Consider the following 14,363-nt stretch of genomic DNA (forward strand, 5'->3'; position numbering starts at 1 on the left):
TAGATCAAGTCAAGTGAGTCCACTTTAGATACTGAACAGGGCGAATTCTTCCTCCATTCCTAGTGCAGACCAGTTAAAATGAACGGATTTTGATTTCTTTGGGAGTACTTTGAGTATGACTTAGTTTGATATCTCTCACAGTTGCACTTTCTTCTAGATAATATTAATTAATATATTATTTGTAATAGCGCTCCATATTCTGATATGATTCCGTATAGAATGGTAATTAAGCATGACCTTGGGCTTGATCAGATTCACATTTAATTCATCTTAGTCTTTTCCATGCCACGTCCATAATTAACTGTGTTTTTGGCACAGTACTCTTTCTGCAGTTGTGGCTGTGCTCAGTGTACACCAGAAGGAAGGAAGAGTTTAGTATGTGCATGCTTCCCCTGCCCATAGATTTTGCATCATACTAAAGAGGGCAAACTTTCCTGAAGTAACCAAACCTTCAGGAGCGTACAATTGCAGAGGTTTCTCTGTTGTAGGTGATCAGTTATGAGACATTTCCCCACACTTTCTGCATATTTTCCAGTTCTTTGTTTAATCATTTGATGAAAAATCCAAAATAGAGGCGAGCCTTTGTTTTACATAACAAACACACAAATGTTGCATGAGAAACTTTTTATTTCTGGAGATGTCCCTCCTTTTCTAAAATTAGAAAACCCAACCCATAACATCCAAACTTATAAACATTAATATCTGTACAGAGTGAGGGCTTCGAAGCTAAACATTTTTTGTTTAGGAGTCACTCACAAATCATGGTTATTTGGCCATTATACTTGTGCAAATATTATAGTTGTACATACAGGCGATTCATTCCAGGGATAGCGCCTAAAGCCCAAAACATGTAGAGTCAAATCACTTTGCGTTCTATGGCAGGTGGGACTGCCAAGGTATTTTTCCAGGGATGCCCACCTCCTTTCCACCCCCTCCCTTTCTTTTTTCTTTTAAATTGACAAATGCATAAAGCTGAATGCGCACAAGTTAAATATATGTAAGTTGCAAGCTACCTCTATCTCAATGGCAAATTATTTTTATGTTTTAAAAAGGTGTGGGGTCAAATGGATCCCACATACCATTTCTGTAGGTTTTGTACTGTACATTGAGGATTATTGCTGGCCGTGATCATTTTTATGCAACTGTATTGTCTTACTGGAAAAAGGAAGATCTCAATAAATACTATCTTCAAGCTTGCAAATGTTGTCGTGATGCTTAATAACTTTTGCCAGGTATTTTATGCATCTGCCTTCTTGAGATACACGCAAACACATGTCTTGCAAAGGTAGCACATATGGTCACATATATCCTGAGAAATCTGGGAATGAGCAATGGGACTTCTTTACAGCAAATGTTTAAAAAATTTTTTTTTAATGAAAGGGTTTTTTAATATAAAAAGAAAGGGCAGAAGGGGGGGTGAACCCCTTATGATCACCCCCCGTTTTGCTGCTGTGTAATTTCTTTTGGGGCAGGTTTATAGGATGTCTCCATTTGTTCTCCTGAATACTCCTTAAAAAAAAAAATCTACTCTAGTAACAAGTGTCATTTGCAGCATCTCAAAAACAAAGCAAAAAACGTATGTTTCTTGAGCTGTGGTGCCATCAAGTGGTCAGCTCTGTTCAGCAACTTTTTATTTAACTGTGTTTCTAGAACTCAAATATGTTATAACTATGAGCCACACCAGATGAGATACCTCACATTTCTTTAAATTCATATTAAAAACAGCAATTGGGGGGGGGGGGGCAAATGAGATGGGAGATGGGTTTACTCTTTCTCCAACATTGTCATCCCAAACTAAATTGCCATTCATAACTGTTTTTCCCCCTGTTTGGTGGGAAAACATGTCTTTCCATTGGATCATGTTATCTCCGACAACTAGTCTAATCGGAACAAGTTTCAATAGAAAAATACCCCAAATAGAAAAATAGTCTTTAAAATTATGAAAGCATTTTAGTGTGAAAAGCATTCAATATAGATTAAAAAACTTATTTACACTCATCTATATTGGGCAAAAACACATGGGGTAAAGAGCAAGGAGAGATGTTGCTATGCGTTCAGTAGATGTGTGGCCCTGAATGCCTTACGTCTAGCTATACTTGAGGTGATAATGATGCTTCTGCTTTGGGTTATTGCACTTTAGACTACAGCTGGGGACTCATATGACTGAATGCTCCTCCACAGAAAGAAAGAGCAGGGAGCTTCCTCTTGTTAGTTCAACATCAAGTGGAGAGGTGCTCCCTTCATCAAAAGGTGAACTTCACTCCCTTCAAACGCCTCCCTTTGAAGCATCAATGAAATGCAGGGGCTACAAAGCTAGGGCTGATATTTCTTCTCAGTCCTACAAGTTACTGTTTCAAAGCTTTTGTCACCTGAGATTTCCAGTGAAATAGTACTTTATCTCATTTTTTACTAAGGAGGAAAACATTCAAGCAAAACAGTTTCACACTTGAGTCAAAAGCATAGCTGCCAAGTTTTCCCTTTTTTTCACGAGGAAGCCTATTCAGCATAAGGGAAAATCCCTTAAAAAAAGGGATAACTTGGCAGCTATGGTCAAAAGTTATGATCCTGAGCATTGTAGGTATTCACATTCTCTCTCTCTGAAAGTTCAGCATCCTTTTCGTTGGCTTGCCCCAGGAGCTGTTCCATCTCAAATGGAGCCTGTTGTCTCACACAGCTCAGCTCAATGCAAAGATTACCAGGCGCCAGCCCTTGTGCTGCCGGAACCCCAGAGGCTGGTGCCCCGAGACTCAGCTGAGTCCCCGCTGCTCCGTGTGGCTGGTGGCTTCTTGCTATTAGTCTCCAGGTGTGGGGTGACTTCCTCTAAGGAAGAAATCTCCAAGTCACTGTCCTCCTCATCAACGAACTGCAGCAAGGGAGAAGAGAAAACAGATAGGAGAGCAAGCAGCAGATGGCAAAGACCAGCCGCACACTCTCATCTCTGCAATGGCTCACATCCTCCTCCTTAAAAATCACCCTAAATCAGCGAAGAAGATACTTCTCAGGGAAGGCACACCCCACCAGGGTTGTGTAGTGGTTACAGTGCTGGGAGACCAGGATTCAAGGCTCTGCTTGGCCATGACACTACCTGGGTGCCCTTGGGCCAATCAAGTCTCTCAGCCTAACCAATTTCATGTACATCACCTTGAGCTTATTGGAGGAAAGGTAGGCTATAAACACAACGAATAAGTAAATAATTCTTAATTCAGAGCTGAAGATTAAAGTTTCCCATTTTATGCCCGATACCAGTTTTGCCACCCACTACCCATTAGTCAGTATACAACTGGTGGGTTTTCAAGTGGTTGGGTGCTTTGCACTATCACAGTTAATGGGTGCTGCTCAAGAGCACCTCTTTCCATGTGTCTTGTGCATGAGAACCACCTAATGGATTGCACCCTGTTAGTTGAATCCCTGACAGCTGAAATCCTAAACATGCTCATGAGCAAGCCTCATAGAACACTGAGGCATTTATGTTTGAATAAATATGCATAGTATAATGTTATTGGGAAAGAACTGATGATTGAAAAGCAAAGGTAGCTGTGTTGCCCCCCCCCATACAAAACCACAGTAGGACAATATTTTTATTAGGTCATCAAGCATAAAATGACATAAGAATGAGCAAGCTTTCAAGCTCTCCAGAATTCTTCATCATGCTGAATAAATAGTCAGCAGCAAAAACCAGAATTATGTTTCTTATGGGTTAGAATTTGGCAGAGAAAGGGGGACATCACCTGTCTGGTTTCCTAAACTAGTGTGTATTGTATAGTACCTGGATTTTTTTAGTAGTTGGGGCAGGTTTAGGAGCTTCTTTGGTATTGATGGGAAAGAGTTTAACTCCACCAGCAGGCTTTTTCCCAGATGCACTGAGTGTCCTCTCCAGATTTTTGGCCATTGACTGCACCACTGTTTCTACAAGAAGCAAAGAATTGTTGTTATTCATTAAACTTGCTAGTCATTCATTACTCAAGTTGTGCATTACTCAAAGGTTTCCAAGTGACTTGCAACACATCTAAAACATAAAGGGTGGTATTATACTAACAAGCCCCATCAATGCAAGAATTTTCACTTGTGTAATGGGAATATCCCCCTCTCCTCCTTTGCATTCCTGCACCCTCCCCAAATCTATTCCAGGGGAACCTGATAACAGATTTAGTGGGTGCAAAGAAAGAGAAGGAGAGGATGTTCTGATGAGCAAGCAAAACTCCCTGGGATGGTGGAATAGTTCTACCTTAGTGCTATGTTTTATTCCACCCAAATACATTATACCATTAACAAATTCAAACTAAACACCTACAATTCATATACATATTAAGATTTAGGATCCGAGTCTAGACATCAGATTTAAACAGCAAAGTTGTTCATAATAATAAATGGCTTCTTAGAAGGTTATGGGCTGACCTAAGAAACTGTATAATTCTAATGAAAGCTGTCAGAATGACAAAACTAAGAAATGAGCTGACGTGTGTCTGACTGAAGAGCTGGTCCAGGAAAACCTATGGCAATAAGTATCTAGCACACGAACACTTGCCACTGCGTAACAAGAGCATTCACGCACAGTGATAGCACAGCAGTTGTGCATCCTCTCAGGTCACAGATAGTTGGCATACAAATACTGCCCTTGAATGGGCTGCAGCACATGGAAAACGTTTTTAAAATGCTATGCCAGTCATGTGGAACAACTACATAGGTAAGAGCTTTCTAGCCTACCCTGTTGCATTATAACTAGAGAAGCCTGAAGAATTTGAGCCTCACAAATTCTTGTATGAAATGACCTGATCTGCACTTATCAGATCAAACTGCATATCAAAACGACATAGCCAACACATTTTGCACTTCTTTCAGTACTGCAGGAAAATCCTTGGTAGTTAAAAAGGACCAAATATGGATTTACCGTAAATGCACGTTTTCAGAGGACATATGCATTTAAATAAGCATGAAAATATACAGTTCAATGCATATTAAAATGTGCATTAAAAATATATTAAAGCATGCACACACACACACCCGAACGAGTCTCTGCTGCTGTTGCAAGGACCCTTCCCATACTGCCTTTCCCCTCAGACAATTCTATGTCAGATGAATCCCAGTCACTCTCTTCATTCTGCGTTGCTCTGGGAGGGTCTGGTTCTGTCTTGCGGGGTGCAAACTTTGGAGATGTATAGTTTGATTCCTCTTCAGATTCTTCTTCAGAGCTGAAAGGTGAAGTGCTGGGGAATGGAAACAGAGCAGAGTGGGAAACAGAAACGAAGGATGGAGGAGAATTTCATTTGGTGCATTTTTAAGCATACTGATCTCCTTCAGTACACTTCCGGGCTAATATATTTATCAGAATGTAATTCTGGACTTCTCCAAATTTTGTGATGCATTTCTCAGCTCAACACACACACACACACACACACACAACCTCACCAAAATTTGTGTAAGAGTATGTATGTATTTTAGGATGAAATAAGGTTAGAAATGTACACATTGAGGAAAAATGTATATTTTGTGATAAAATACATACTGACATACATATTTATACATGGGTTTAAAATATGACTATGAATTTATTTATTTTTTATAAAAAACATCTAACTACAGATTAATGCAGAATCGAGACAGGACAGGACAGATCTATGAACAAACACATGTGAAACTGACATGGATAAGAAATGAAAATCCCCAACTTTGCCTACAGAGTTTTGGAGCAACATCCAACTGAGACACTTTTGAGGGATTCCCAGAGTACTTTGCAAATCTTGGCCAATTCACAAGGTCTGGTGGAAACAGCTGTTTTAGGACAAGGAGCAATTAAAATTAAAAGCTTGCAAAAATGTTTGTAAAACGCCTCAAACATAATGACAACAGTTCAAATGACATCATCAGTTTTCATACACAATAACCAAGACAATTCAGCATAAAAACAGGGAAATGGAAGTTTAACCCAGAACTTTAACCCACCTGGGATGATGGGCAGCAGAGTATTGAAGAGATGGTGTGCTGCTCCTCACTTGCTTTGGAGAAGGCATCCTGGGGGTCTCCACTGAACTGGCCTTGGAGCTCACTTTGCTCCGAGGGGCTGGTCTGGGCATCTCTGAGGCATAAGGCTTGAATTCAACTTGTTGCATTCTGGGCTTAGAAGACACAACCTGGATTGGAGACTGTGGGCTCCTTTGGCTTTTACCTGAAAGAGATGATTGGAAACATCTGGAGGAAAACAAATTGGCCAGTATCTGATCCACGTAAATAATACACACACCCCAAATAAAATAAAAGCAATGCGCTGAAAATCAGTATTCTAAATTAAGAATATCATAGAGAAACTTTCAGAAAATGTTGCCTTCCAGATGTTTTGGACTATGATTTTGGGCTGATAGAAGTTGTAGTCTGGATGCCTTCAGGTTGGCAAAGGCCTCTTACCTGAGGTTCCCGAGAGTGGCAGCGAGAGATCGCTTTCATCCTTCTGACCCCTTTTGACTTTCCTTTTCACTTCTTGCTCAATTTTGTTTCTTAAGGCGAGGAGCTGTGGAAATTTTTTGGCCTTCTGCTGTTGTTGGGTTTTTATCACGTCTCTCAAATGTTTGTAGGTTTGAGCAGGGATACCTTTTGAACCCTGTAAGAAAAACAATTAGGAATAATGCAGATTGCATCACTGCGTAATTCTGTTCTTGTGTGGTAGACCACAGCCCTTTTCATTCATAACTGACACATAGAACAAATATGTTTCAATGGAGGGGTGGAGAGCCCTCCAGGTGTTGTTGGACTCTAAATTCCATCAGCACTGCCAGGCAACCTGGCCAGTAGTTGGGGTTAATGGGAGTTAGAGTTCAACAACATCTGCAGGATCACAGATTTTCCATCCTTGGTTTACCAGCTATTGGGGTAGGGATGGAGGAGAAATTCCATTAAGTTTGCATTTAAAGGTGACTATCAAAGTCACACCTTACAAAGTCAAATGAGAAACATCTTTTGAAAATTGCACTTTTCTGAATTTGAAATGTAGTTGCTCCAGCCAATGTTTACAAAAATGCATGTATTAGGTTAAAGGGTGCATTAAAATGACTATATTAGTGAAAATGCACTATATTAGGATAAATTGCTTGCAAAAAAATGTGTTCATTTGTCAAAACTACATTAACGTGTTTGCTGGGGGAAATGCATTCTAAAAAGCTGAAGTATCTTCATGAGAGTTTTTCTTTCTTTATTTTTGTTAGCCGCATTTCTAGAGCAATTTGCAAATTCTCATTTTTTCCAGTCTTAAAGAACTGAAACTCATAGATCCTTCCATCCCTCTTGCCAGATAACCTTGCCAATATCTGCTAATAGAGAAAGGGGCCGACCAGAGGACACTTTGCCTAGGCCTCCCTCAAACCTGGAGTGAGTCCTGACAGGCAAACACATTGCAGTGCTGTGATAAAAATAACTCCAAGTGAACTGTGGGAAAGTATTTTTTGGACCCAAGATGGGAAATTTACAGAATTTCCATTAATAAGTTGATTCTGAAAAGAAACACAGTGTTAACTTCCGCTGATATGGTCCCTTCTGCAAGCCGTTTTCCTCAGATGAAGATTCCTAGTGTTGAAGAGCGTTAGGGAGTCTATTTTCCTGACCAGGTATGAATGTCCACACATGCTGAGGCTGTGTTGGAGGAACTTGTAATGAGACTTGACTCTCAGTTCCCAGAGATATTAGGCACTGCAATCCTCAGTTGAATATGGAAAAGGAATTCAAAGTTGGGCAATTGACTACAAGGGGAAAAGCTCTCTGCATCTACTTTCCCCCTCTCATGGAACTTACCCGCTTCACTCCCATGCTCTCCAGTTTCTCGTCAAGGGTCTCTTCCAGAATTGGCCGGAACTGTTTCAGCAAGTTTGGATTCCTCCTCAGTGCTTCTAGAACCCTCTTCTTTCTGTCCAGAGTATCTTCCAGTTCTGTAGTGAAACCAATGGCAAGAACCAGAAAAAACTTTAGAAATGGTGGCAAATCACCACCCCGTGGGTCAGGTCAGGTCTGGTCCCCAAGCAATCTTTCTTAGGGAAGGGGGACCAGTGGGCAGCATCACGGTGCTTTGTTGAATGGAGAGGAACTTCTCCACACACCTTGAAAGAGAGGGAAACTATGTTCAGAGTGATCATCAGAACTGCTTAAAGGATTCTGGCACCTTAGTATGCTGCCATTATTTTCATATCCCAGTATAAGGCTGACACCTTAACATTTGTTTTGGGCGATCAGAAATATGAAATAATTTCGTGAGCACAGCCAGTAACACTGCGACCAGCATTACTCTTTGCAATACTGCCTAAATTATCAACTTCTAATTACAGTCGTACCTCAGAAGTAGAACGGAATCCGTTCCAGAAGTCCGTTCGACTTCCAGAACATTCGGAAACCAAGGCACGACTTCCGACTGGTTTCAGGAAGCTCCTGCAGCCAATCAGAAGCTACGGAAGCCACGTTGGACGTTTGGGTTCTAGAGAACGTTCGCAAACTGGAACATTCACTTCTGGGTTTGTGACGTCCGGAAGCCAAAATGTTTGACTCGCAAGGTACAATCCAAGGTACAACTGTATTCTGCCACTGAATGAGAGTTTGCAATACTTTATTCTTTTGCTATTTGAAGGGGGGAAATAGGGTTCTAAATATATAAAGTAGACCTAAAACCCACCTGCATCCTATGGCAGCTTGACAGAATCCAATTAATAATTATTATAATCAGTAATATGATGCTTATCTGGAGGTGGCAAACTAAAGTCAAGAAACCATTCATCAGTGAAGTGCAGTCCAGGGGGTGGGTACAGGGGGGTTGTTCCCTGTGCAAAGGGGTGTCTTGGGTTCCAGAGGGAATGGGCCAGCCACTGGCTTTTGGAGACCCATAAAGGTCCTCTGGTCAGGTTGGACTTTGGACAACAACAGTATCTAGCATAAAATCGGAGAAGAGCAACTGAAATTGGTGAAAAATACCTTCTTCAGTAGATTCTTCTGTTGTTTCTGCCTTGGGAACAGTTATTTCTGGAAATTAAAAACAGTAACTTAGGAAAAGGCACATTATTCAAATTCCAGTTGGTGGAACTCACAGTTCTTACACATTAGCATGGAACTTAAGCTGTACAGTTTCATTTATCCCAGAAAAAAATTGATTTGTAGCTTTGTCCTTATGGAACTTGGGAGCAAAACACTCTTCTGGAGCTCTCGAAGATCAGCAAGAATCCCTCAGATTAGTTACTGTGCATGCCTATTTCACATCTCAAGATCGCACAAGTGCTTAAGTGTATGTTTGCAGTGCTAAAGCATACAAAACACACTGGGGTGGTTTTTTTGTACATGTGAATTTGTGTGTGTACATATATGATCTAAATTGTATTTATAGTGTTCAGAATGATAAAAACTACTTAATTGTTATGGAGCACATTAAACATTTCAAAAGACCACTAGGCATGAAATCACTGAAAAGTTGCTGGATGAGCACGGAATAGCTTTGATGAAAGCACTGGATTGCATATTTTGGTTAGAGGGTTAGAATTTTGAGAGTAATTTTATTATTTGCAGTAGTAAATCAAATTTTCTGCTACTGTTGGACTGCAGATTTCAGCACAAAGGAAAACCTTTCAACGCCGAGTTCCAAGCAACTTAATGATCCTTCCAGAATCTTCTCATACTTAAGTCCCATTAATTTTAACCAATTCAATTATGAACTGGGGGGTGGGGGGAGGTTTAAATGTGATTATTAATCCTTCCTTCTCCAGCCCTATCAACTGATTTAAACACCTGATGTAAGTGTACTTGAACACGTTCCCAAGTTCTACAGCAACTACACGTTACCAGACCTAAGAATGTGTAAATGAAAAAAGGCATTCTTTCTCTGTTAACCTCTGCCTCCCCTCCCCTCTCCTCCTCTATATCAAAGTTTAGACTGGAAGCTCCTCAGGGCACGAATCTGACCTCTTGTACTCTGTCAGGTATCATGCACACTGAAACAACAATAACTGCAATTATTGTTCACTCTTCCTTTGTGGCTCTACAAATCAGTGATTAATTTGACTGCACTATCTGTCACTCAGTGACAGTATACTGGACTCTTCCAACAAGCAGAAGAAAAGAGAGGTTGCTCTCATTCCAAAAACAAGAATTCTTATTGTCTGCTAAATCGCTAGAGACAAAGACTTCGGTCCCCTTAGCAGCATAATGGGAAAAATTGACTGTAGGAACTCTCCCTTACAGATGTGCTCTAAGAAAAATTCTTCTTTTAACTCCGCAAGTAGACTGCAACCTTAGAGCCACTATTAATCACTAATCCTTGATGTGCAGTTTGTACTGGGGCTGCAAGAAATCTTAGTTTCCAGAAAGCAATCTGTGGTTGTCACTATCTATAACGGCAAATAACTATGGAATCAATTGGGGCTTCCTTTGCTTCTGGACCTCAGTTCCAATTTTAATTCCCACAGGCACCAAATTCAGAGGTGAAATGTTCAGAATGACCTTAGAAAAAGAGCTGGATAATTAACTTCACTGTGAGCTTTTGAATCAATAGATATGGCTATTACAGAGTTTCCTTATCTGCCTGCCTAAACCTGCCCAGGTTTACACAGTTTGTCAAAAGAGAAAAAGAAGCATCTAGTGTTAACTATGGAAATTCATTCAGTCTAGATTTTGACCGTTACCTTTAGGTTTGCTAGAAGACAAGAGCTTAATCTGCAAGACAAAATATGTTATTAAAGGATCAGTTTTATTTAGGAACTGTTTACTTACTGTGAGTGTCCACATAATCAGGAAAAAAGCGAAACAACTGAAAAAGGAGCCCCAAAGATGCACTGTATTCTTTAGGCAGGGTAGAGATGGGGAACCATTGGTCATGCTGGGCTGGATGGGAGTTAGAGACTAACAGCTTTTGGAGAGACACAACTTCCCCATCCCTGTACCAGGATCTCATTCAAAGCGGTCCTCTGGTATAAGCCCTACTATCATATGAAAGGTTCTCTTCATCAAAACAACTTGATTAGAAGAATCACAAGGGAGTTTTATATCAGGGGAACATTCAAACATGCAGATTGCTCCCTGTTATTTGGCAAGAGCAGCAGCAGCAGCAGCAGCATGTAATTCTGAATATTGTGCAGTTTGAGCCTTAGAGCAGAAGCAACAATCTGCTTCAAAACAGGACTCCAAACTCTTATTGAACCTGAGCCCCAAGAGGTGAACAGAGTGCTTATTACAGGACTGAAGGCAGGATATCATATTCAACTTACTGTTTTCTCCTGTGACTGGATGATCTTGACCTGTTCCCTGAGTTGTGCACTGAGGGATGCTATTTGCTGCTTGCTGTGCTCAGCCATTTTCCATTGGTCAGAAGACATGGAGGCCCATAGTCTCTCATTCTCACCCTTCAGCTGAGGAGATAAGGACAAACTGTTTAGAGATCTGGGCATGAGGACCCACTGCATGAAGGTAGTGGGATTGTGTGGGCAGCAGGCTCTGCCCTCCCCAAAAGCATCCAGCACAATGTATACACAGAGTCTATCCATGTAATAGTTTCTGGCATTGTATATGCATAATCTCCGTTCGTGTATCATGCTCTACACAGGTGTGGGCAGATTCTGTTCCTATTTGGGCACTGACTGTACACCAGGACAATGTTTGAACTCTTAATGAGAGAGAAACTGTGAGGAAAAATATATTCTTCAGCACACTCACCTCTTCCTTCTCCATCTGGTGTTCCTTCTGAAGATCCCTCAGTTTCCACTTCCATTCTGTTTTCTGATAAATTAAAAACAACAACAACCTCAGTCTTAGCCAAACTTATTTGGACTCACCCAGAGGCTCCTCATGAGGCCGGAGGAACATCACCTGGCTCTGGGGCAGGAAGGCCGCTCCCCACAAGGCCCTTTCCATGTGGCCTAGGGGGCTGGGCCCAGACTCACCCAGCCCTACTGAAAAGGCTCCTAATGAGGTCGGAGGAACATCGCCCGACTGTGGGGTGTGAAGGCCACTCCCCACAAGGCCATTTCCACCTGGCCTAGGGGGCAGGGCCCATATTCACCCAGCCCTACTGAAGAGGATCCTCACAAGACCGGAGGAACATTGCCTGGCTGTGGGGCGTGAAGGCCGCTCCTCGCAAGGCCCCTTTCACCTGGCCTAGGCCCAGACTCACCCAGCCCTACTGATGAGGCTCCTCATGAGGCCGGAGTGACATCGCCTGGCTGTGGGGCATGAAGGCCGCTCCCCACAAGGCCCTTTCCACCTGGCCTAGGGGCCAGGACCCACACTTACCAGCCCTACTCCTCATGAGGCCCAGAGGCTCCTCATGAGGCCGGAGGAACAAATGTCTGACAACAAACCCTAACTATTGGATTCTTTTGCCCCATCTTTTTGTGCCTGCCAAACAGCTGTGTCATGCTTATGATAACATTTTATTTTCTTCTCAATTATGCTGTTTTAAATGTGCATTTTATATTTGTCTTCACTTACCAATGTTTTCTTTTGAAATGTTTTAAGATTTTTTTTTGTTAGCTTTATGTTAAATATGTATTCTGTTGTTGACCTCCTTTGTACTGTTTAATTTTGAAATCTTTAAGGTAATATTTTAGTTTTCTGTTAATCATGTTTCTTTGACTGTATACCGTACTTTATATCTGACTTTCTTCAGAAATGTTTGATTCTGGATTGTTTTATTGATGTTTAATATACTGTAAACTGCTTTGAGATTTTTCTTAAAAATATAAAGAGGTATAGGAATGAAAATAATAAATAAGTAAATAAATAAGCAAACAAGCAACCCTCAAGCTTGTGCACTCCCACCTTCTCTGGTGAAGCTGCAAGGAGCACAAAACATTTTTGTTTCGATTTTAAACTACTCATAGTTTGTTGCATTGTCCAAACTCAAGAAACTATGGTTAATCTTAATTACAGTTTGCTGAAACAAGCAAGCATCAAACCACAGTTAAAAAGCTTTCTTGCTGAAACAAGCCATAGTTATGATTAAATATAGTTCAAGAGTTGAATTCAATGCCTTTGCTAAATGGTCATTAATGTGGAACAAAAATGGAAGCTTCTAATTTCCTCCTCATGGCTACATTGGAGAAGAAGTGGAGAGGAGGCAGTGTTGCCTCGTATTGTTAAACCATGCTGTCAGAGCACAAGGGACATCACCATAAGTGACTCCACAACAATCTATCTGCTGTCATCATTTCCCACTCCCCACGATAGTTATATAGCTTAGGTTTTATGGTTTGGCTCCTGGGGTGGGGATGGGGTTTAGAATGTAATGGACTGCAAAAAATAAGATTGTACTCTTAAGCGTCTTCCCCCTACCCTGTTATATTCTACAAGCAAGAGATGATATATTGCAGAGCTCACAACCACCACATCTATGCACCTGTTGCTCAATCTTTGCCTTCATCCCCTGTAGTTCCCTCTGAGTCTTCTTCCATTGCTGCTGGTCAGATGACTCGTCATCCTGCAATGTCCCCAGATTAGAGACCACTGCACTCTTGCCTTGTAGTTCCTGCAGCTTCTGGAGGAGGAATAAGTGGTACATGTAAACACTTTGCTGGCAAAGAGCAGCGGCCAGAGCTATTAAGGCATCTCTCAGGTAGATTAGGTTTCTGTGCCATATCTGATGGAATATAAAAAGCAGAGTTGTCATGTAAGTTGGGACTTCCCTATGTAGATATGAATATTTGTTGAAAGGAACACCAGCTTCTTGCTTTGTGTTTCATTATCTTGATTGGGAAAGGACGACTAGCTAGAGTGTGGATTTCCCCCACAAACAGGATCATAACCAATTGCATGGCTCTCTACTTGTCAATGGTGCTGGAAATTCAGCTAAGTGAACAAGACCTTGCAAAATTATCCAGGCTATTTATAACTAGAAAAGTGCATTCTACTGAATAATCTCTTTGAGCAAAGAATTGTATCTGGAGTTACAAATTGGACTATAAGATAAGAGCTTTCCCGTAATCTCAGTGCAATTAAAAGCCTCTATCTCCCTTCCTGTAGTGACAAGGTTATTGCTCTTTTATAGCTAAGCAGAGATGAATGAGACACTGGGTTAACAGCCCTAAGATTTATGACATGGTTCTGGCCCAAATATTATGGGAGCAGAGCTCTCTTGGTGAGATATTCCAGCTGAACAAACTTGATAGCATTTCTCTTTTCCTTTATTTTCATTTTCATTGAGTGCATTATTTTGGAGAATTTTGTTCTGTTTCCAAGGGTTGGTGCTGGTGCCATTTGATTATTTAATTTCCGCCATCATTTATATCCCCTGCAAGGGTTTCATTGGTAGACCCAGCCTTTTCAAAAAGAGAAAGTGCCAAGTGGGAAAACGAAATGCGCACACAAATATTTTTAAACAGTCAGGCGGATTCACACACTGACTGCAAATCAGCATA

At 41.1% G+C, this 14,363-nt stretch overlaps 1 protein-coding gene across 1 annotated transcript; it reads right to left on the bottom strand.

Moving 5' to 3' along the window:
* Nucleotides 1–1,515: 1,515 nt before the first annotated feature.
* On the bottom strand, nucleotides 1,516–13,522 carry LOC148685701 (cilium assembly protein DZIP1L-like). Its single transcript, XM_088670747.1, has 11 exons — nucleotides 13,346–13,522; nucleotides 11,665–11,727; nucleotides 11,220–11,360; nucleotides 10,638–10,668; nucleotides 8,941–8,988; nucleotides 7,777–7,910; nucleotides 6,400–6,592; nucleotides 5,941–6,163; nucleotides 5,002–5,204; nucleotides 3,767–3,906; nucleotides 1,516–2,863 (listed from the first exon to the last, which is right to left on the bottom strand). Exons 1-11 carry the CDS (start codon nucleotides 13,505–13,507, stop codon nucleotides 2,693–2,695), a joined length of 1,509 nt encoding a protein of 502 aa, XP_088526873.1. The 5' UTR covers nucleotides 13,508–13,522; the 3' UTR covers nucleotides 1,516–2,692.
* Nucleotides 13,523–14,363: the final 841 nt, after the last annotated feature.

Source organism: Zootoca vivipara, chromosome 5, assembly GCF_965207765.1.
Source record: "Zootoca vivipara chromosome 5, rZooViv2.hap1.1, whole genome shotgun sequence".
In the NCBI taxonomy this organism is placed as follows: domain Eukaryota; kingdom Metazoa; phylum Chordata; class Lepidosauria; order Squamata; family Lacertidae; genus Zootoca; species Zootoca vivipara.